This window comes from Melanostigma gelatinosum (genome assembly GCF_949748355.1).
Source record: "Melanostigma gelatinosum genome assembly, chromosome: 18".
Classification (NCBI taxonomy): Eukaryota; Metazoa; Chordata; class Actinopteri; order Perciformes; family Zoarcidae; genus Melanostigma; species Melanostigma gelatinosum.
In genome coordinates this window covers 6,718,817-6,735,380 of record NC_136651.1, presented here as the reverse complement: position 1 = coordinate 6,735,380, position 16,564 = coordinate 6,718,817, and the positions used below count along the sequence as shown (strand labels likewise).

General features: G+C 41.3%; 1 protein-coding gene across 1 annotated transcript in view; it reads left to right on the top strand.

Annotated features, from left to right (window-relative positions):
- Positions 1–2,067: 2,067 nt before the first annotated feature.
- Positions 2,068–16,564, top strand: part of astn2 (astrotactin 2) — a gene marked incomplete at both ends in the record, with an annotated part of 218,560 nt that continues 204,063 nt past the window's right edge. Inside the window, one exon of the mRNA XM_079288873.1 lies at positions 2,068–2,452. Coding sequence (XP_079144999.1) covers positions 2,068–2,452 — 385 coding nt within the window. The remainder of the gene's footprint in view (positions 2,453–16,564) is intronic.

The following is a 16,564-nucleotide window of genomic DNA, read 5'->3' as shown; positions in this document are numbered from 1 at the left end:
GAGGCAGAATGACGACAAGGTCACATGATCACATGAGGCAGGGAGGACAGCACTAGCACTCTTTAAAGGACACGTCCACCTCAGGTGCATCGCTTCACCCAAATGAGAGGCTATATATACCGCTCCGATTGTTCCGTCTTTGACCTCCACCATGTTGTGTGTGTCCTGTAAGCACATTTCCTTATCTAATATCTGATTTTTTTTTATTTTGTATTATTGCACACCATTTCTATTGATATCTGATTAAATGTTAATGTTTTCCCTTTGTAGATCCAACACCAGACACACAAACACACACAGATGGATCAATAAATCACCATAGACGTGAAAATAAAATAAAACTGCTCTGCATTGTGGACCTTGAACTCCTGCCTCATCTATGGTTCTCTTAAACACACGAGCCATTCGATTTAGAATCTAAAATTCAAAATATCAAAAAGCTGATATGAAGCAATGCCATTTAGGTGACCATTGTCTATGTTGACTTCATGGTCTTGGATCAAGGTAATGCTGAGGCTTTGGAACCTTACGTTTGTAAATATGTATAACTTTTTTGTTAAGCATTAAGGTGAATAATAACTTGTGCACTAAGCCTTTGATTAACTCGTTTTTAATGTATATTAATTTTCTAAAATACCTGTAACTTATTTCTAAGATTAAATTCTGATTTTATTGAATTCAGTTGTATATTTTTATTGTATTACTTTTCAGAACCCCTTGGGATTTTGCAATGAACATTGCTCACTTTTATTTCTGGTGCAGTTACCCGCGGTGATATTTTTCAAGGCGGGATGTACTTTACTCCTAAACTGGGATTTTGCAGGTGAAATTGTGCAGTTAGTTGAAGTAGTGGACTAGAATCTAACTTTTATATTTGCACGAGCTGGATAAGATTGGTTGTAAAATGGCATGAGATGACAGTAGGTGTATGAATGAGTGAAAATCTGCTGAGCACTGGCTGCTGAGTCTTTTATGGTATGGTAAATTGAAGACCTGATGCCTCATTTATAAAATGAAGAGGGGCTACTGTTTGCAGCGCACTGTTTATTATGAATCACTATTTTAGATTTGTGTGGTGAACATGATTCATTGTGCTTTATTTATTGAAATATAGTCAGTGCCTTAGGCTGTTCTTTGAAGGTATTGATTTCAACAAAAATAACAAATACACATTGTATATGCTTTTCAAATATCAAATATTTACTTTGGGTGAGATTGTTTTGTCAACTGCTTTTTGCCAGTTCAAGAATGACCTTTGAACCTGTCCTTTGGATGAGAACTTCTTAAAATGTTCAACAATCTCAGCATTCACAATCATCTGGAAAACACCATGTGCTGATGAAGACTCTGTGCTACAATCAAAAGCACCAGAACAACTACGAATAATATGAAGATCTGGCCATCATCATTTGCTGATCAAGACCAAGTGATGATCAAAAGCTCCAGAACAGCTGCAGTGCTAAATGGACTTGGAGGTTATATTGTTCAGTTAATGTCTGCTTCCAGGGTCAAGAATGCATTTTGAACGTTAAGAGATATGTTTGGAAGAACTGCGAAATATGTTAATGATGTGGCTACAGTCCTTTCTACACACACGTGCATGTGTGTATACATGTGCTTATTTTATTCACTTACGTATGTTTTTATGACAAGCAAAGTCAAAGTACTGGTTCTATCAGAATCGCCGATTTCACAATAAAACAAAAGTCCCATGTACTTTCATTTTTTTCAGATCATCATCAGATATTGAGAGTGCATGAATTTATTTATTTGAAAATAAATTTAGCCACGCGACCGAAACGACAACATAATGACTGTCGTCCTGACTCCACTTCAAAAAAAGGGGCACGTGCTTCTCCGTGTTTAATTGATGTATTGTCCAACGGTGTGAACACAAACGGATGTGTGTGCGCGTGTGTGAGAGAGGAGCCGAGAGATGTCATTCTCACTACACCTGTGCTGCCGCCTCCTGGACGGACGCGACTCCTTTGCAGCGACTGTACTATAAGTGAACGGACAGCTTATGAGCCCCGCTCAAAGCGAGAGAACCACACGCAAGGAAGCGGGATGGCGAGGCTCGGACTGCCGCACCTCCGCGTACTCCTCGCGGGGCTCTTTCTGGCGTGGACCTTGACGGTCCGAGCGACTTCGCCCGACGAGGAGCGGGACAAAGGGAGCGACGCGGAGGCGCCATGTGAGGTGAAAGCCGTAACCGTCTCTACCCTGCCCGTGCTCCGGGAGAACGAGTTCAGCTTCACCGGCGGAGCCTCGGGGAACGTGGCCGGTGGTGGGGTTGCTGGTGGAGGAGGAACTGGAGGAGGAGGAGGAGGAGGAGGAGCAGCAGGAGGAGGGGGGGAATCCCGACTCCTGTTATTCGTTAGAACAGATCTACCTGGGCGAATTTCCGTAATGGATGATCTTGACAACACAGCTCTCCCCTACTTCACACTCGGTAAGAACTGCTGTGCTGCTGATGTGTGCCCCCTCCACCGTGATAACCAGTCCACCTAGCTGCACGTTTGTGCGCACTGGTAGGCTTGTGTTCACCCTGCGCTACATTTCCCAAATCATGTCCACACACATGCACTCCCTGGCGTTTAATCACCTGTCCTGTTTCCATTACATTGTCTGGTTTCAGTGGTAACTATATTGTTGTCTCGGCGGCATGATGTGCAGCCCACTAAATCCTGGTGAAAAAGGTGATGTGGTTCCCCTTTTCCTGTTGTTGCTTAAACTACTCCTGCTTCCGAATGTGATAGGAACTAAGTACCGCTCGTGTTTAAATGGCACTCTTTCACTTCCTTCCTCTGCCTGTCTTTCCTCTCTGGCTTTCCTATTTTGTGGTTGAACGTGATTATGACTTTGAATTTCATGCATACCCTAAGTGTGGTGGCCCCAATCAAGAAAGGCAATTTGGTCCTGCAAATATGCATGAAATTGGTATTTTATTCTCACTTGAGCACAAAATTCATAGAACACTGTTGTGTGGCGTGAGGAGAGTTTGCATCATTGTCGATATTCGGCCGTAGTAGGTGTAAGGGAACCTGCACATCCCCTCTTTATGCATGGCTTAGTCACAGATAACCGATTGGATAGAAAACAAACACTGGACTTCTTCGACAGCTCATCTGAAGTTCCCTGTGAAAGCCTTTGACTTTAAAATGATCTTGGGAGTAGCGTCACTAATTTCATAATCATGGAGGACATAATAGTTTGAAAGTCTTTGTGAGAGGAGCAGAATATGCAGGAAGGGAACTTGCTTACCTTGCTCTGTGCATATTTTTCACTTATGTCACAGAGTCCTGAGAAAGATGGATGTTCTTATACTGGCCCCCTTTTTGTTTTTTTTACGTGTTGGTAGAAGTGCAGAGAGTGCAAAGCACACAGTACTGTTTGTTAAAGGCAATAAGCCGCACAGCATGGACTATAATTGCAAAAATCCTCCTATGTTTTCCAGTTCCCAATCAGTTCGGGTCAACTGTATTCGCTCAGTATAATAGAAAACCCGTTTTGTGGCAAATACAAAGATGCAAGACTCAGTGGAGGCACTGAGAAAATCCATGTCTCATTACTGAGGTTTTCGGACTCCGGCTTGTTCTCTCTTTTTTTCTTTATTTCTTTATTTCTCCCCCTCTTTTTCCCCCGTCTCAGTTTCATTCTCTGTATGAGGATTGCCGAGTAAACTGGCTGCGTGAAGCGCGGGCAGGCAGGCAGGCAGGCGGGCGGGCTGAGGGCTGGAGCATTAAGCTAGTAAATCACTTTCTATTCTCATTAAGGACAGCCGTTGACTGGTGAAAAAGGCCTCTCTGTCCTCCCAGTCAGCCAGCTAGCAAATTTGCTGCTTCGCCCTTCCAGTGCATGACTGTATGCTGAGGAGGGAAGAGGAGGAAGAGGAGGAAGAAAAAGGGGCTTTAATATTTTGAATGCAAGCATGTTCGCTTAAGCCGGTGACCACATTGTGAAACTGAATAAGAGCTCGAGTACAGTTGTGTGCACGATAAATCCTGAGGTTTTCATCATAAAACTGACATTTATGACAAAAAAAGCCATATGGTTATGAAAAAAACCCAGTGACAAACCTTATGTTTCTTTTTAACATACAAGTCTACTGATGTTTTCCTTTTCAATATATGTGTTGTCTATCAGGAAATCAAAACACTTTTGTTTTTTTTTCATTGCAAGCTGTTGTAGAACACCTGCTGAGCGACGTGAATGCCCACATATAATAATTGTGCTCCGATCCTGACACAGGAGTCCAAGGCAGAAGTTGACGTTTTGGGTGTCACCTGTGTTCAGTATTCAATACGGTAACGCATCAGGTCATCTCGACAGCTTTGCTCTCTTTATGGATGAACTAGTGGCATATAGTTCTGCTCGTGAAATGAAATGTTGTGCTCCGACATCACGGCAATACACAGTGTTGTTGATTCAGTAGCACCGACTGAGCGGATTTCAAATACATAAAGAGTGAATTTTTATGATCAGAATTTCATGTGTTTCATTGATATTCTACCTTGTTTTTTATTTTCTCCTATTAAAACTGTAAATTTAGGTGCTACAAAAGCCTAAGCCTCATCCAATAGACAGTCAGAGATGCACGTATTATATGGGCGTAGGCATTGTCATTTATCCCTTTGTTCTTTTCTTATGTTTTAATCCTGAACATTATGGCTGTATAGTGTGTAGACTGTATTGGATTAAGGCAACCACCCACCAACTCCTATTTTCTTCCTCTAATGTCTGTTGTTCTGAAGCTTTCACGACGCTGTGGGGCCTGTGGGGAGTAAAATAAAATAAAACTGTAACAACTCTTAACAACACAGCAAAACGCTGCCTCCCATCATGTGAGACATATTTAAAATAATACAAAGAACTCAAAGGGAAAATATTTTAATTCTTGAGTAACGGACAATTTACATTTTCTCACCGACTGTGATTCCAGAGAGTAAACGCATTGAAAATTGCAGTTAGCGTCTCACATTTTGACCTCCCGTGCTTGGTTTGATTTACTTATGTGCTCACTATTTTTTGCATGAATATGTTCTACTGTTGCCTCATCAGGCAGTGTGCTACACTCGACTGACGTCTAAAGGTGCAAAACCACGTGTTCCTTTTACACGACACCTCCTCGCAGTAGCTGCTTTTCTCTCTTCTAATAAAGCAAAATGCACTTCCTATTGTCTGATAAAAATACTGGAGATATTTCAAAATGCTGGGGCATGCCTCATGAGCCAAATGCCAACCGAAACGTAATGAGCACAGCCTCGAGTCAGTTTCTTCGATTCTGTCAGATGTGGGATTGTTTTGTGGTCGGGAACGGCAGAGGTTTAGGGAAGGTGGGAAAAGGACAGCAAGTCCCCTTTCCCACTGTGGCCTGCTGCCTGCTCAGCTTTGATTTATTACCTCAAGTGTCGTGGAGAATGGATGAACAGAAAGGGCAGTGAAGAGGAAATGTACAGGGCCCCTTCCCCGGTTTCTTCTTTGCTTTTCTTTGTCTTTTCTCTCTGAAAGTTGTTTGTGTGGGTGTATTTTAATGTCAGAAAAAAAAGATGTTTTGAATTCAAACCACATTCAAGACTTTGAGTGTTTTAACTTTTTCTGCATCAGAGCTTTCCCCCTACTGTCATCATACTCCATCCACCGTCATTTTGCTTTAAATAATGAATGTTCGTGGCAGTTGCAGTCGTGCTGCAATCCAACTTCGTCGTATCGAACATTATGCTTGATGCTTCTCTGCTTCGTCCCACAAGATCATTGTCTTTGCTCATTGTAAGTGATGTGCGACTGGGTGGAGATCGATTTGTTTAGCAACATGGCTGACTCGATAAACACCTCATTAGGAGTTCACCTTTTTGAAAATATTCAGGCACTTAACGCAGGAGCACACGTCTCCCTGTCCTTTATCGTCTCCATCCATCCAGCAAAATCTTTCCACCTCATCTTATTTGTTTTTTGCGCATCTTATTGAGCTCTGGCTTTTCAATCAGCCTTTTCCCCTCTCTTCATCTCCCCTCTCTTCATCTCCCCCTCTGCGTCTCACCCCTCTGCCTCTCTCTCTAAGCGGGAGTTACAGAGCAATCCCTGGTACGCTCTGGGAGGGGAGATTGAAAGCAACAGTGGTAAAGACAAAAAAAAAAACAAAAAAAAAGAGTGCCTTCACTGGGCCGCTCTGCTGCCCGTGTGCACAGAACATGTACACACTGCACTACATCTCAATCTTATGTCAGGGGGTTGAGCTTAGCAGTGCAGGACGAGCACTGAAGAGGGTGGTAAAGGTCAACAAGAGAGATGGGAGTTATTACACAGTGTGGAGCGGACATGGATGGGGAGTTTGTGGAACGACTTGAAATTTAAGCACGGCACTTAATTTTCCGCTGTTTTCAATGGAGTGTCGTTGGGAATTCTACAAACAAGCGCATCCAAGTGATATACCGAGGGCGTAAAGTGAAAAGAGAGAATAGGATCCATGGCGGAGCTTGTGCAGGCCATCAAATGGTCTATTTGTCATCATTTGACCTGCTGTAATAAACCTACAGGAGGCTGTCTTTTTAAGATGAATGCTCTACTACAGTCTCATTTGTAGTGGGAATTATGTTCCTAACCACACGCTGTACTCTTAAAGCCCTACCCCAGTGTTTTCAGTCTCACATCTCCTGGTTTGGTCTCATACAGCAAAATGGCAGGTTTTTTTTGACAGGCCGGCAGCTCTGCGTTTATCTTTGATCATTGCACGCTGTGCTGGCTGGCTGGTCTGCTCTCACCTGCTGCGAGTCACATTCGTCATACACGAGGTTGGCTGCAGTATCACACCATTTCTAGATATTGTATTTTTATTACAATTTGTGTTAAGAATCTACCAGTAGTGTCTTCTTCAACTGTGATTTGTCGTTTACTGTCGATGTTAGGGCCAGGGTCCGTTCGTATTTTATTATAAGAATGTGCATTGAGACTATATTTTTATACCTCAAACCATGTGTAAACATGGTGAAGTGGAAATGAAAAAAAGGGTCATTTGGTCATATTACTACAGCTACTGCCAATCAATTATAGGCTTCTGATAATAATACGACCACTTCGTTTTTTTTACGAGATGCGTGTGAGGACTGATGATGATTGCCATGCCGCTGGTGATTTGTTACACTGGCACGTGTGAAGGATTGATGAGTCTGGGTGTTAAACTAAGCAACAGTATTATGTTGTAGTTGTGTGCAAAGGTGGCCGCTGTAACATTGTTTGACAGCTTTGGCCGACATGTGAGAAATGAAAGGGAAAACCAACATGAAGTGTCTCAGCAAGGCGTTGGGCCATAATGAGGCACCACAACATCCTCAGGCTATGAAAACTGGAGCGATAAACACCGTTCTCCCAGAAGATATCGCCTCTTTTAGTGTTTTGATGATGGTGGTGGTGGAGAGTGCTGTTGAACACATTGGTCCCCAAAAAAAAATCCCATAGGTAGTAAATCGGGATCTGGTGACTGTGAAGGCAATGGCATCATTGGCCTCTATATGGAAGCATTCCTTGTGTTGTTCCATTCATTTGATTCAGGTAAATGCTTTCAGTTTGTTGACATGCAGTGGAATTGTGTTTTTTCTTTATTTTCATTCATGGAAATAAAGACAGAAGGCAAGTATTCATACCCGAACAGCTGATTCATAAAGTAATCATAAGATCACAGAGTCTGTTGTGATATTGTGTCCGTCTGCATGATCACAGCAAGCTAAACAGCCTCTCCAAGTCACTCGTGGCGATATTCATAATTATTCCCGTAATGGAAATTCTCCATGATCAACTTTATTGTAAAGGTTTTTTTTTTTTTTGTCATGATACACGATAAAGTCCTATACTGTCCCATCCTTTGTATACAGTAGAGAGAAATGTGTTTCTCTCTTTTGCAAGAGTAGTTTTTCTAAAAACCAACAAACTGATCATGAGTTTGTATTACCTCACCCATTCTGGCAGAGAATAAAGAATCAAGCTCATGTAGCATACTGGTGACAGGCCGAAGTGATGGCCCGGGAAGGATGGATGGATGAATATGGTCAGTGGCTCATGTGTAGTGACCACAGCTACTGTTAGCAACCTCAGCTTTTATCATTTTCCATTGGACCTCCACTGTGGCTTTGAAAGCTCTTATCGGTTCAGGGACAGCCCAGTGACTCTCACCAGTACTCTCATGTCTATTTTCATGTAAACGGCCAGCATTTAACCAGATATTAGCTTCAAAAATGAAACTTAAACTTATTTTGATTGTCACCCTCAGTCTTTTTCACTGCATTGTTTTATCGCGGTGTACCCCTTTTAAGTCCACACCAACTTATCTGGATATGTAAAGCTGGACTATCAAAGAACAGCCTGGAGGGTGTATCCAACAAAGGAGCATGTTGCAAGCTGATTCCCAAAAAAGATTCATAAACTGTACAGGGGCTTTCTAGTCTGTGCACCGGATGCATAATGTGACACTGATTTATAAAAGCAATTCCATTTAGTTGACCCTTTTGCTTCTTTGGCTCCTCGGTTGTGTCCCCCGCCACATAATGGAATGCCCCATGTGACAAAGGCTGTGTAATGTATTTGCTCTTTCAGGAAAATACGTTTTCCAATGCGAGCCAGACATTTGGGGCTGGGTAAAATCCATCACACACTATATTTAAAACCCAGAAAGATGTGTAGACACGCTGAATATTTTACGAAGTTCAATTTTGCCTACAGATGATCCGTCTGTGGACGATACAGCATTTGCATCAAAAGACTTCAGTATACTGTCGGAGGAGCACACATAACCTTTTGATTTGATTAAATAAACTAGCGACTACCTCGTGATGGGATCAAAGCAGCCACACTGGCCACATCCTATCCCCCTACTTCGGTGCAATTTGTTGGAACACACCCATCATTGAACTCAACCTACATTCTGATCTCAACTACACACCTTTTACATTTCATGTCTGCAATTTGCATAGTTGCCACGCTATCACGCTGGCAAAACCTGTCCACAGACAGGCAGACATAAAAACACAAGTACTGAAAACATCCTCTGGTAGTTTCCGATACCGGAGGTGTCTCCAGAACAACATTTTGCCGTGATGACACACATGTACACATTGTGGATACAATACCTGCCACTCGCCGTCACAGCTGGGAAACGGAGGGGCATGTTTCCATGACAGGTTGATCGGGTAAAGGCACAGCCTTTGTTGAATCCAACAGAGGTTTCGTCAAAGTTCTAAATCGATTAACAAGTGGATTGGAATTAACATGAACCTGCACATAACAGGAGCAGTGCTTCAAAAGGATGCATAAACTCCATTTGTATCATTCTGTTATGTGATTTGATTGTTCAGTTCATGGTGAGTCTAGCAATCTACATGTTTTTTTTTTTTCTTGGTTTCTATCCGGATCAGAGTTTTTCTTCTCCTGTTAAAGTTGGGCGTTTCGATATACTGATGCGTGATCTTCAAAAAAAGAAATTGATTCTAAGTGTTTAACGTAACAAGGAATTGTTGAAGATGAAGCATTTGCTCGTATTATTTAGTGCATTGTATTGGATTGATATTTGATTGACTAAAAGCTAATTATTATATATTTCATAATTGCAGTTGATTGGCAGAACTTTGCTTTTGATTGAAATGAATGCTGAATCTTTAAAGTAGCCTAATTCCTTTTGTGTGTGTGTGTGTGTGTGTGTGTGCTTTTCCATACAGTATGTACACAGTTAGACGGTACATAATGAGAGGAAGCCACCACTAACTACTCTGCTAAATAGCCTTGTTCAGTTTGTTCTTGTTTGAAAGACAGCTCTGGCCCGGTGTGGGGATGCTGACGCACCCGATGACATGAATGAACACACTAGTGAAGTCCGCCCGTGGCTGTCTAAACGAAATGAAACATGAGCAGAGAGCAGACAGAGTAAGTGCGTGTATGGAATGAACGTCTGTTGCTTCTTGAGGCCGTATGTGCTCACATTTTCAGATTCCTGTTTGGAATGCTGCGGTGTCGCTTCATCCTCATGCGAGAGTTATCGGGATGCTCAAGTGCAGGTGGGATTTCCTTTGCCCGGACACTGCTCTTACTTGCGGTCGTGTTCTGACTTATCGTGTGAGAGTTGTAATGGAAATGCTGCATGCCGACCTGCTGATACCTCAGCCAGCCGGTTGCAGACTGCTCTGTGCCAACTCTGATTTCTGACACACAAGAAAAGCAGCTTTTGACGAATAGAAGTGCTGCTTACACCATAGAGTCCTGAATTAAGCGGCTTCATTTTTTTCTGTAGAACGGTTTTTTTTTAAAGCAATTTTGTGCCTCTTCATACATAATTACTTTATTTCAAATCAAAGGTTTAGTCAGTCTCCGTACAATACATTTATTTTCAAAGTCCCTTTTCCCTTTGGTATCCACTTCTTACCAATAACAAACATGGCAACAAAGACCAATTCAATCTTTCTGGATTAAAAGGAATAATGTAAAATAGAAATCAGCGCATTGCCAAAAATAGCTGTAAATTACTCAATCATTTGTCCACTCTTTCTGCTTTTCAAGCAGTGTTTTAGGTTTCCCACTTACAATTTATTCTTTTGGTGGGTGATTTTGATGGCACAAAGTGTCCTTTTTGTTCAAGGAAATGGTATTCGTTCAAAGCATATTTATTCATTGAGGCAGTCGATCCTCTGACAATCTACAAAACACAACCCCACTCTGCCATAATCAAGACCAGTGAGGAGTAAGATGGAAGTCCGACAGACTCGGCATCAAACTGTCAGCAAAATGAATTGTTTACCCAGAACCTGCCTCACAGGGATTCACTTGCACCCCCTCCTCTGGCTTCAAACAGACCAGACGGCCTGTAAATGTCCTCCTACTGGTTGACAGGTTAGATTTCCAGATCACAGGCAGGATGAAAGCCCAGTTCCACTCTGTTTGGGCTCCAGTTGCTCTCGCTCTCTCGCTCTCTCTGTCTCCCTCTTTCTTTCTCTCGCTCTCTCTCTCGTCCTTGCTACTTTTGTGCACACTATATTGTTGACCAACCTCTGCTTTTATTCTGAACTTCTCAGACTAATTTCACTCAGACTGTGCTCTTGAGTCCAATCGATTCTACACCGTTTAAGAAAAAAACCCAAAACATTTTCAATATATATATTATGTTTCGTATCTATTTTTCTTTATCGGAAGCTGCACGAGACTGTGTCTTGTGTTTTATAGTACCAATATTGCACGTGTGTTAGTTCATCATTACCATGGGGATGTAGTTAAATAGTCTCCAATAACCTAGTTAATGGAATTATTGAAATCATATCAGGGTATTATTTTTGCAAACATGACAAGCAGTGTGTGTTTCAAAGAGGGAAAGGAGAGGCATTGTTCACTGTAAGCTGGTCACAATGATGTTTAAGACCCATAAAATTTGATTCCCACCAGAATTTGCTCTGCATGTTTGGCAACGTGCCAGCTCTGCACAGCTCACTATCATCGGACCCCGTGGTTCCTACAAAAGATTTTAAACCCTTTATCTATGCTGGTTTGTTTGTACCTATTTGCATTCCCTCCAAGCTGTACAATCTGAGATTTCCTTGCAGATAAAGATTGTGTACCATTAATCTCCCCTCGACTGATGGGGTTTCCTCCCACAATTTTTCTTTTTTTCCGCTCCATCATGCACATCTGTCCAAGTTCCTGGTGGAGTTGGCTTTATCTGCACAGGGACACACATGCTCTAAATCTTCGCTTTTCCAGTTGTCAGTCTTGATGATATGGGTCCATTGATTTCAGACAAAACAAAGGGGATTTCTGCACTCTGATTCATATGACCTCGGGAAGAGTAGATTAAGTTGTGATTAAACCATTGGTGGTTTGTTAGATAATGGCTGCATTGTATACGTTTTTACAAAGTAACTTATTTGGGAGCCACACAAAGAATCACACATACCCTCATCCATCCATTCATTGGAGCCAGACGAGATATATAATCTCTCCAGCATGATCTGGGTCTTCCCCGGGGCCTCTTACCAGTGTGCTGTGCTCAGAAAAAGGGAAGCACCCCATGAGGTATCCTGATCAGATGCCCGAACCACTTAAACTGCTCCCTTTCGACGAAGAAGAGCTTTACTCTGAGCTCCCGCTGGATATCTGAGCTCCTCACCCTATCTCTAAGGCTGAACCCGACCACCCTATGAAGAAAACTCATTCCGGCTGCTTGTATTTTACCCTCACTTTTGAACCAGACACTGGGATACTCCACTCTCTTCCAACCCAGAGAGAGCAATCCACCATTTTTAGGGTAACATCTACTTGACATTTGCTTTGCTTGTTGTCAATGTCTTCAATTCTTGATTTCAAAAACGACAGTCCTGCTTGGCAAAAATAACCGAGTTACAATCGAGTTATGATGCGTTCAAACTCTATTCAGTAAAAATGAGTATTCGGCAAAGGTAAATGGGAACGCGTTCAAATGTAATCTTGTAAAATTTAGCTTTTGTTTCGTATTTTTAGGCGGATCATCAGCGATTAGTAATACATTTGCAAAAAAACTTTCTGCAAATTGTAATAAAGGAGTGTGTGTTTAAGTACAGGGACGTTTTATTACTTTTCAACAGTGGTAAGAAATTAGGCATTCAAAATGGTGTTATTTCACAGGTATTAGTATTGACTACAACATTTCTGGTCGTGCACATTAATATGCATCTGCCTGGCTCATAAGGCCATTTGTGCAATTATTTTACATATTGTAGGATTGCTGCCTGTAAGTTTACATGACGAAGTTTAACATGTTTCATTAATTGACTTATTTCATGAGAATACACCTTTTCAATGTTAGAATATGTCTCTGTCTGATTGAATGGTTTCTTTCAATCAGCATCAGTGAAACTGAATAGTGGTGCTTTCAGCATCTATGCCTTTCTGTTTTAAGCCTGAGGGGAAAATCGGCACTTGGCCTCACATATTGTATGCTTATCCACAGGAAGCTCATTGGTATGTCACGGTTGTATCCTCCTCGCCTCTTTTCAGAGGCACGGCACACAGCATTTTTTTCAGGTATTTTGTCTGGCTCTGGATTAGCTCTGATCTAACAGCAATTACCCTTGGAAGTCTAACACTGCATAGCATGCTCTCCCGAGGTCACCGGTGGGTGATGTGTCTTCAGACTGGTTAAAGGGATAGTTTGGATGTTTTTATGTATGCTTGTGCGAGGTACTTATCCATAATCAGTGTATAACCTACAGTATATGATGGGTGGCACATCTTACCACACTGATCAAAGCGAAACTGATATACAGCTGTGGATGGGGGAAGCGGCAAAAGGTATATTTGCCACCTTTTAAAGATAGGCCCACCTAAATATATCAATTCCAGTTGAAGTTCATGCTGTATTTAGAATTTATTCTCTGGTTTATCTTGCTGTGAGACATCCGGTGTTTTTGTGTGACTTGGCTGAATGCCAACTAACGGCGCTAGACCAGCAACTCCTGTCTTCTGCATGTCGAAAATGTCAGTTTTTGTTTAATAGGGTCTGGTGGCTTTATCGAGAGCACAGATGTCGGCTTCAGTTTACATATAGCGTACACTTAAACTGATATTTTTGTTTCGGTGGGCCTTTCTTTTACGTGGCTAAAATATGTTTTAGTGCTGCCACTGTCCACAGCAGAACATTACTTCGCATGCATGCGTGCCGACAGCACAGCTTCAGTTCTCTGTTGGAAATGGCTGCCTCACGGCAAGGTAAACCGGTGACAATATTCTAAATATAGCACGTACATGGCAACTGGAATTGATGTATTTAGATGGACCTTTCTTTAAGGTGGCAACAATACCTTTTTTTTTTGTCCATTATCATTTTAGCGCGAGAAGAAGGCTGTTCGTAGAGCTGTACAAATTAAACCGGATTGGATTAAGTCTCGACACAAATACCATTTAAGTAACGCAGTCATGCATAGACCCAGTGGTGATAAAACAAGTGTTGCTAGCTTACACAAATAGGCTTTTAGACATGTACTCCTCCCATCTGTATCACAGTACAGTGAGAGACTGAAAAACTCATGCCTGTTGCTCATGTTAATGGCACTTCTTCTAAATTAATAAATCACACATCAAGTGAACAGGGAGAATGCACTGAAGCCAGCTAACACGATAGCAGCAGTCCAAGGGAAGGAATCGATGTCCTTTTGGCTCCTCCTCCAGAGGCGCATGCAGGTTTTTATATGTGTCTGATGGTAAGCAGATTGTATTTGTAGATAGGACAGATGTATATTTGTGCATTCCCATTTTTCAGAATTGAAGTTAAAAGAAACTACAGATTAATCGGTAATGAAAATGATCATTAGTTGCAGTACTATTTTCTAGGTTCCCTAGGTGAAATGTTTTCACAAATCTCTGTGTAAGATCCCCAAAGGCAGCAACGTATCCGAGTGAGACACCCACTGCTAGAGGGTAGAGATGATATGCCGATGGTGCTTTTGTCATCACAGTATACTTTATCCTCATATCTGTTGTAAGCTCTCAAATCACAACTTTGAAGATTATTTTTACTGACAGTTGGGGCTAAATGATAGATTAATTTCTCCTGTATGATCTTATGTATAATGTCATTGTTGCGAAGTAAAGTTTTTCCTCTAATCTAACAACTACTTTTCAAAGTTAGATAGAGAGGAACTTTGTATTCCATGTTTATGTTTGGCTTCACCATAAAGGAAACATTACACAACAATTGACTATGCAGGGCAAAGATGAGGACACATGGCTGGGACTCACGATCAAGAAACATGATTCAAAATGCATGAATACAGTAAAACTATAATGTAAAATTAAATATAATGGGAGATGCATTCAACGCCCTCATTTTATTTGGCAAGACATACCTACTGTACACATTTTTGGTTTGATTGTGACTACTTGTCTAAGTTATTTTTGGTTAGGTAAATGAAGGAAATAAAAGAAGACATGGAAGTGTTGATTATTTCTAATATATATATATATATTTATATTACATTTACACTAATAGTTTTAATCAAAGATCATAGGCTGGGGAGCATCACTTACAATTCCCATGTATAAATGAATTGATAAACTATTTCTGTAAATGTAGCAGAAGGAAGAGCATATCATTGCCAGTGGCATGTCCCACCAATCATCTAGTACACAGCAACATGTAAAACCCACGTAATTAGCATCAAACATGTTAAACACAATGTTTTCTTTGTGGTAGATTCTTTTGTGAATGTACAGTTTTAAATGGAAAATAGTGTGCCGAAACGTAAAACTTTTTTTGCACTGTTGACCGTCACTATGTATAATGTGCATAGGACATTTTGGTAGAAGGAAAGTCGACGGCTCATCATAATATTGCTGTGTGTGCGGTGTGCCTTCCACACATTAGCCCAACAGGGTGATCACTGTTCCGTAACATGACCGCAATCAGGACAAATGCACTGTTGACTCTGTAATGAGACAGCTCAACAAACAGAATTAATGGGTCCATTCAAAATGGCACTCTCCAGCAATCAACACTTAGTTAGGCTTGTTACTATGACTGTCAGAATCAGGGAGAATACTCTGCCTTCTCTGTGTGAAGTGAACACACAATTGTGATTTTTTTTTTTTGTTGTAGTTTCTAACTTTCGGGCAACTTTGCCACGCACATATTAGAACTTTGACACATTCTGGAACTAAAAATGTCAAACATTTGGAAATCGGTGTCACTCTGGTGCTTATATAAATGAATCTCACTCCCTTAATGTACAACCTTATCGGGGACGTTAATTATTAAAGAGCCTCTTTGCGGATTTTCAACTTGAACCCTATTGCTCTAATGTTGGGAGCACAGGAATAAACTGGCAATATACGCACTGCATTCAGCATATCAAGTGCTCGCCACCACCGCCTACCTCTGCTGTCAGGCAGATGTTGTACATTGTGTGATCCCACGCTTATAAATATTTTTTCTTGAGCCCCCCTGAGTGACTCGGAAAAATGCAATGGAATATAAATGTGGAATTTGGAGAGGTCGGGTGTCTTTGCTGGTGGGACTGTGAAGACTATGAGCCCTGGCATAATGCAGACCCATGTGGATATTGTGCCCGTCCACCCAGAGCACATCTCCGCACTGCTCTTGAGTCACTGGCACCGGTTACATCCACTTCTTCCGACAACGATTGAGCAATAAAACAAGAATATTTTAAAATGCAAAAAAAATACATGTTTATTAAAATAAGTACAAAATACAAGCATTTAAAGTTGTATGTCCCTCCCCTATTGATATAATAACTAAACACTGAAGGATGGAAATTAGACTCATAACATGAGGTAATGAAATAATTACATCTCATGTAAAGTTGATGTACGTGCCAAGCTAGAAATCCATACTTAACTTCTGTCAGCCAGAATTTATGTTTCAAAAGATGTAAAGTGAACGTCAAAGATCAACAAATTGAGCCAAACATTTGGATGAATGTACATGATAAATGTCAGATAAAAGTCATAGTTTGAATTAGTATCACACTTTACTTTTAACAGAAACATAAGGTCAATGGTATGACCAAGTACCATCAAACTAAAGTTATGGTGAGAGCAGCTG